The sequence below is a fragment of the Arachis hypogaea genome, chromosome 3 (genome assembly GCF_003086295.3).
Source record: "Arachis hypogaea cultivar Tifrunner chromosome 3, arahy.Tifrunner.gnm2.J5K5, whole genome shotgun sequence".
Lineage (NCBI taxonomy): Eukaryota > Viridiplantae > Streptophyta > Magnoliopsida > Fabales > Fabaceae > Arachis > Arachis hypogaea.
The window spans coordinates 10,618,464-10,626,335 of NC_092038.1; the positions used below are offsets into that span (position 1 = coordinate 10,618,464).

General features: G+C 37.9%; 1 protein-coding gene across 1 annotated transcript; it reads left to right on the plus strand.

The window, feature by feature from the left end:
• Positions 1-207: 207 nt before the first annotated feature.
• On the plus strand, positions 208-1,299 carry LOC140183048 (uncharacterized). Its single transcript, XM_072231049.1, has 2 exons — positions 208-469; positions 785-1,299. The coding sequence occupies exons 1-2, from the start codon at positions 208-210 to the stop codon at positions 1,297-1,299; spliced, it is 777 nt and encodes a 258-aa protein (XP_072087150.1).
• Positions 1,300-7,872: the final 6,573 nt, after the last annotated feature.

Here is a 7,872-nt window from a genome sequence, read left to right on the forward strand (position 1 = left end):
GACTCAGACACAATTGCAGATGCCATTAGGTCGTTGGTTGAAGCAAACCCCTCGATAAAGGTGAAGTATGTTATTGCGGAAGTTCAAGGCAGGTTCAACTACAATGTGAGTTACCGCAAGGCTTGGTTGGCAAAGCAGAAAGCTATCGCAAAAGTTTTTTGTGATTGAGAAGTTTCTTACCAGACTCTGCCAGTATGGTTGAAAGCAATGACAGTGAAGATGCCAAGGTCTCGTGTTCAAATTAAAACGTTCCCCGTTTACCGTGAGAGTGAAGAGGTTCAAGGTGTAAGAGTTCTGCACCACATTTTTTGGAGCTTCTACTTGTGTATTGTAACATTCAAACACTGCAAGCCACTGGTGCAAGTTGATGGCATGCACCTGTACGGAAAATATAAAGGTGCACTTCTAGTAGTGGTTGCACATAATGGGAATCAAAACATTGTGCCTATTGCATTTGCGATTGTCGAAGGCAAGACAACAGACGCGTGAGAGTTTTTCCTAACCAATTTGCGAAGATATGTTGTCACCATTGATGGTGTGGGTATTATTTCTGACCGCCATACCTCCATCGACGCTGCAATAGCTCGCAGTAACAGTGCACGGTCTCCACCAAAAGCGTGGCACATGTACTGCATCAGGCACATCGGGTCCAACTTCTTAAGGAAGTTCAAGACTCCATATTTGCATAAACTCGTGGTGAACACAAGTATTTCAACTTGCTGTTATGATTCTATTCATAGTAAATTTGTGGCATCTGCTTATGATTAAATGGTTTATTCAACAGTCTATTCTAGGACGGAGCAGGAGTACAACAAAAACTACCAAAGGCTTAAAGAGCGGGGTGAAGCATATACTCAATGGTGCAATGAAATCGGTGTTGAGAGATGGGTGTTAGCATTCGATGGTGGTCATCGTTGGGGAGATATGACGACAAACTTGGTAGAGTGCACAAATTCTGTCCTGAAGGGTGCACGCAACCTTCCTGTGACTGCTCTTGTCCGGTCAACTTTTTATCGGCTGAATGAGTTGTTCACTTGGAAGAGTACCGAGACTCACGAGCGTCTCCACAATGGATTCACGTATTCAGAATTTGCAACGAAGAGAGTTGAAGAAAGCTTCCGACGTGCAGGAAACATTGTGGTCAACTGGTTCGACAGGCACAACGAAGTGTTTGAGGTTCGCGAAATGCAAGATGGTACCATTTACACTGTTTACCTTGCACAACGACACTGCGACTGTGGCCATTTCCAGGTCGAACGACTTTCATGTCGCCACGTGCTTGCATGTTGCACCAACTAGCGTCTTGATTGGCAACTGTACGTGCACGATGTGTATAAGAAGCCTGAAATTTGCAAGGTGTACAAAGGCGAGTTTGTTTTGATGGGTGGCCCCTTTACGTGGGATAGATACGAAAGAGCGAAGGTGATCGCTAACTGGACATTAAGGCGTGCGACGAAATGAAGACCGAAGTCAACCCGCTACTTGAATGAGATGGATTCGTGTGATATGCGTGGTCCTCGCCGGTGCACTATATGTGGACGCGAGGGATATAGCCGCAGCCGATGTCCTCAGCGTACAGGTCCAAGCTCCGCTGGAGGTCACTAGTGGTTAAGCTTTTTAGTGTAACTTTGTTATGACCTACTTCACAATTATATGTTACTTTTTTGTAACCTCGTCATTTACTTTAACGTAGTTAACAATTTATAATAAATAAAATTTTTAACCTCGTTATTTAATTTTTTAGAGAACAAACATTTTCGATCCAAACAAAGTTACACAGGAACAAAGAACACAATCATCTAAATATAAGAAACGACACTGAATACAAATCTGAATACAACGCTGAATCCAAGATCAACTGCAACAGACTACTTCCTCGGCGCCTTCTTCGCATACAAGGATGGGGTATATTTGTCCGGAGGCGCAGTCTGTGTCCGTAAGTTATACGGATGACCCTGAGACACACCGATGTCCAGCCCACCGCCAACGTCAGAACCACCGAAATCTGTCATGCTCTCACCACCAGTGTCGTACAAACCGGAGCCACTCAAAACACGTGATGCAGTTCTCCATAAAAAATTGGTAACTGTTGTCTGATCAACCAGTAACGGGCTCCCCATTAACCGAGAGGCCAAGAATATATGAAACATCTTCCAGCGTCAATGTCACCTCACCGACCAGAAGATGAAATGTATGGGTCTCCGGCCTCCATCCTTCGACCAAAGCACTCAGTAGTGCACAATGACTTCTCAGTTCGCCTACTCCTAAAACGTGTTAAAACTTAGTCAGTGCTAGTAAAACTGCAGCTACCTCATTAAAGATCTCTAACAGATCTAATTTTCTAAACAACAAATGTCTGATAGTCTGCAAAAAAAATTAACGATAAATAATAATAATAATAATAATAATAATAATAATAATAATAATAATAATAATAATAATAATAATAATAATTAATAACGTTATGATAAAAAAACGTTTACTTTTAATAAAGACATTATTATAAACATATAACAATATCCTAATCATAACTAATCCAATACTTATTCTCCTAAAACATAAAGCAATAATAATAATAATAATAATAATAATAATAATAATAACACAGTTACTGATCCTAATATTACTAGCTATAATAATAACAATAACAACATACGGTTACTAATCCTAATAATACTAGCTACAATAATAACAATAACAACATTATTATTATTATTATTATTAAAATGTTCATGAACCGTCACATTTTTTTTCAAATAATACTATGTTCTTAAAATGTTAATAATAACATTTACTTATATATTTATAATGATTAATAAAAACAAGATAACTGTAATTTATTAAACAACAACAACAATAATAATAATAATAATAATAATAATAATAATAATAATAATAATAATAATAATAATGACAACATTACTAATAATAATAGTATAGTATAATTACAGTAGCAAAAATAAATCCTAATAATACTGTTAATAATAACGATAATAATAATAAAATTACTTATTATAATACATAATAAACAATATTCGAATATATATATATATATATATATATATATATATCATTAAACATTAAAAAGAAAATTACTTACCACTTGAGGATGATCTAAGTACTCAATAAAGTATTCTTTAGGTTTAGTAAAATCACGAACTATTTTTTTGTTTTATAATATTTAACTTAAATTTTCTATTCTTCTTCCTCACAAAATTTCAGCAGAATTTTGTAACTTAAAACCCCAGCAACCTTTTCACCTCTTCTACCTTTACTTTCTGCGTTTTGCTTTCAGTTTCGGTTTTATAGACTCCATTACCACTGTCTTCAAACACGTGACATTCATGCAACCTGGGAGTCTGCCAAACGCAACTTGCGTTTTTCTCCTGACTACTGCCAAACGCAACTTGCGTTTTGGGAGTTCCAAGTGGTCAACACGTTCAGTCACTGCTTGCATGCAAGGAGCAGGACACGTTTCGAGGCTTCAACCTGCTTCTCTGCCAAACACATGTTGCGTTTTGGAGCCTACATGTTTTTTTCTCTTCTTTGACCTCTCCGTCATCTTCCAATTCATCTTATTTTCTTGTTTGCGTGAGTAATGATGGGTGGTGGGGAGAGAAGCTAAAGTAGCCAAGTAGGAACATGCTAAACTCAGAGATTATGCAAAGAAGTTGTTAAGATCTAATCCAGGTTCAATTATCAAGTTAGGTGTTAGTCCAATGCCTAACAGAGATGGTGTATTTAAAAAGTTTTATGTCTGTTTAAATGGGTGCAAGAAAGATTTTGTGGGTGACTGTAGACTCTTGGTAAGACTAGATGGTACTTTTTTGAAGACCTATTATGGAGGTTGGCTATTGTGCATCATGGGTCAGGACGCAAATAACCATGTATATCCAATTGCATGGGCTACTGTTCATGTTGAGAACAAAGACACCTGAAAGTGGTTCTTGGAGCTCTTGCATGAAAATATTGGAGATCAGATAGAACATGATTAGTGCTTCATCTCTGACATGTAAAAGATAACCTATAGGCTATAATGTTCAATTAGAAGCACGATATATGATTTTAAGGATCATTTTGAATTAATGAACACAATTTGAAGGACTATTTTGCATTAATAACAAAAAATTCAAAGACTATTCCGAATTAAGTTATCTGTGTTATCGGTGACTGTAACATATATCGAATGACTATTTTGTTACCTTGTAGGGTCTGATCCTAACATTGCGTGAGGTTATGCCAGGCGTGCATCACCACTTCTGTGCGTGTCCCCTGTAGCAAAATTTCTAGAAACAATGAAAGGACTCACTTAAAGAGCTTGCTTTGGAAGTGTATTACAGCAATGATTGACCATAAATTCAATGGGCATATGCAATCAATAAAGAAGGTGAATGACTATCTAGAAATTCAATGAGAATCAAGAGTTGAACTCATGCAAAATTAGTATTTTATTTTTTTGTATCATCATCAAGACATTACATACCACTTAAGAAATTTAAAATTTCATAACGCATTCATCATTTATTTACAATAAAATCCAACAAGCTAAACCTAAACACACACCAAAGATAACTACAAAAGCCAACAAAACCATTATCATCATCTTTAAGGTTTTAACATCACTCTTTAAGCTTATTATCCTCTAATTAAACTAATGCAAAACTTCTTGTGAAATGGGTATTTCATAAACTGGTTTTTCACATCCATCAGTCCAGTAGAAGAAATTACAATGAATTCCATACTGCAAAGTAAAAAACGCAGGTGAATCCAAACTCAAAGTGAAACCATCTTAATTTTATTCAGAGCCATAATCTTACCTCATAGTTTGGACAACCATAAAATGGTCTACCAGAATTCTCTGCTGTCATTGAGTAAATCTCAAAGAGCTTGTATAACTTATTCTTCACATGCTCCACTTTGTCTTTAGCACTAATAGGATCAATCTCATTATAGCAATGAACCAAAGTGTTGAGTTTAAATCTAGGATCAAGAACTGCCAAATGCAAGAACAACACTGTATTCCTCCTAATATTTCTTGAACTTAATCATCATTTTTTCTCCCATGTTCCTTATAAGCACTTCATCATTCTTCAAACTATTCATTAAAATAAGCTGAATTTGCCAAACTTGTAAAAAATACAAGTTGGATGTTGGGTAAGAAGTTCCAGACATCAACTTGGTAGTTTCGTAAAATGGTAACAAGAAATCACATATCTTTTCAGTTCTTCTCCACTCATCTGATGAAGGACAATACTCCCTAAATCCAGCTTCTTTTACTTTATACATTTCAAAAGCTTTCTTATAAGGAATAGCACTTGCAAGCATTGCATAAAGTGAATTTCACCTAGTAGGAACATCTAAACATAATGCAGTCGTATACTCAAGTCCCTCAATATCTTCAAAACATTCTTTAAACTTAACCATTCGACTTTCAGATTTTCTCAGATACTTAATAGATTCTCTAATCTTATACACTGCATCACCACATATTTTCATTTCATCTTGGACAATAAGATTTAAAATATGAGCAGAGCAACGAACTTGAAAGAATTCACCACCACACAACAATGAACCATGCACATCCAAAGTACTTTTCAAGTGTTCAACACAAGTATCATTAGAAGAAGCATTATCCAAAGTAATGGAAAAAATCTTTTTATCAAATTTTCACTCAGTCAAAAGCGTAAAGATTTTAGAAGACAACTCAAATCTTGTGTGAAGAGGATGCATATGACAAAAATTGAGAATTTTACTCTGTAATTTCCAGTTCTCATCAACAAAATGTGCAGTCAAACATATAAACCCCTCATTGGTACTGGAAGTCCAAAGATCATATGTTAAACAAATTATATTTGGAATGGAAACTAAATTTTTTTTTAATTTTCGCAGCTTCTCTCTTGTGAACTTTCACTATGTCAGCCTAAACTGTATTCCTAGAAGGAAGTTTCAAAGTTGGACTAATATATTTCACCCAATTTATAAATCTCCTATCATCAACCATATTAAAAGGCTTATCCCCAGCAACTACATAAGAAGCAAACATATCTCTAGCCACTCCTGAATCAATCTTAAGTGAACCTATTTTAAGTTGCAATTCTGCTATAGTCTGACCAATATCTTCATGCTTAATTTGAGTACAACTATCAATATGTCGTTTTATAGTAGAAGTGCCATATCGCTTACCTCCAGCTTTAAACACCTTCTTGCATCCTTTACACTCAGCACGTTCTACTCCATCCTTATCTGAACCGAGCTTTTTAAAAAAATTCCAAACATCAGATGTTGCTGGTCTTAGCCTTTTCGAACTAGGTTCATCAACCTCGACCGGAGCAGCCTCAGAACCAACTCCAGTAGTAACAAGGTTACTCACAGTTTCAGAATTCATATTTTCTGAAATAAAAGCAAATGTAAATTGTTTATATGAATCTGAAATAAAACAAGTATCAACTCATCTGATTTAATCAAAACTCAACCATTAGCAAACCACACAAAAAATAGCAAACAGTTTCTGAATCCACATCAGATTCAAGTATTCAACCAAATATCAACCATTATCAACCATAATCAAAACTCAACCATTATCAAACAACACAAAAAACAGGAAACAATTTTTGAATCTGCATCAGATTTAACCAAATATCAACCATTATCCACCATAATCAAAACTCAACCATAATCAAATTTAACCAAATATCAACCATAATCAAAACTCAACCAAATATCAACCATTATCAACCATAAACCCTAATTTACCTATATCAAACAGCACAAAACACAACAAACAAACCTAAATTGATGAATCTCAAACCCTAAGCCAGAAAACTAACTAGAAGAGGCGAGGACCAGGACAGAGGAGGCGAGGAGCAGCCGTGTCACAGTGATGAAGATAAATAAGGAGACCCAGAGTCCTAGAGAGCGAGACCAGCAGCGAGAGGACAAGACCCAGGAGTCCAGGACCAAGACCAGTCGTTGCTAGAACCCACGAGGCCACGAGGACTGAAAATCGACGGTGACTCAGTGACTGCGACTCAGCGAGCGTCAGGGGTGAGGACGGAACTCTGAAGTGCGTGCTTGACGGCTGAGGTCAACGGAAGTGCGATCTTGACAGCTGAGGTCGATGGAAGTGCGAGACGGCGGATGTGAGGTGTGACCATGTGAGAGACTGAGAGTGACGGTAAGGATTGAAGACCTTGGGGACGAAGCTGAAGGCTGAACGCTGGAGACTGGAGAAGCTGAAGGCTGAAGACTTAAGCTCTGTCCTCTGTGTTGACCGTTGAGGACCGAGGGAGTGACTGAGTGAGAGATTGAGAGTGACGGTGAGGAACTGAGGATTGAGGTCAAGGAGACGAGGAAGCTGCAAATATGGAAATTGGAATTAGGGATTCATTAGGGTTTCGCTAGGGATCCGGGTCGGGTCGGGGGTGAGTGGGTTCATGGGTTCTGGATTTGGGCTCAAAAATCATCCTTTTAACAAAAAAAAAAGCGTCAGCCCGCCGGGGATGCCCGCCCCCGCCCCGCCAAAGCCCACGGTTCGAGTGGTGTGGGTTAGGCGGGCTTTTATCTTTCGGCGATCCGAAATTTCCAGCCCGACCCACCTTTTTGACGGGTTACGCGGGTTGGCCTGGCGGGTTTAGGCCCGTTTGCCACCCCTAGCTATAGCTAGCCGCGGATTACATGCAAATTGGGGAAACACAGAAACCGCTAGAGGCTACCACAGTTTCTGTTTATTGATGCTTGGCCATAAACCGCTACTGGCAGTAGCGGTTTATGTATGTAAACCGCTGGAGACAGCAGCGATTTACGTGGAGAGTGAATGCCTATATAAACCGTGGAAGACAGCCGTGGATTACTCATTTGGAGTCATTTTGAGAT

What these genes read in the sequence shown, in the direction of transcription:
- LOC140183048 (XM_072231049.1), top strand. Translation starts at nt 208, where the DNA reads ATGACAGTGAAGATGCCAAGGTCTCGTGTTCAAATTAAAACGTTCCCC. An exon ending in TGCATTTGCGATTGTCGAAG is followed by an intron (nt 470 to 784) that starts GCAAGACAACAG and finishes TTTATTCAACAG; the next exon opens with TCTATTCTAGGACGGAGCAG.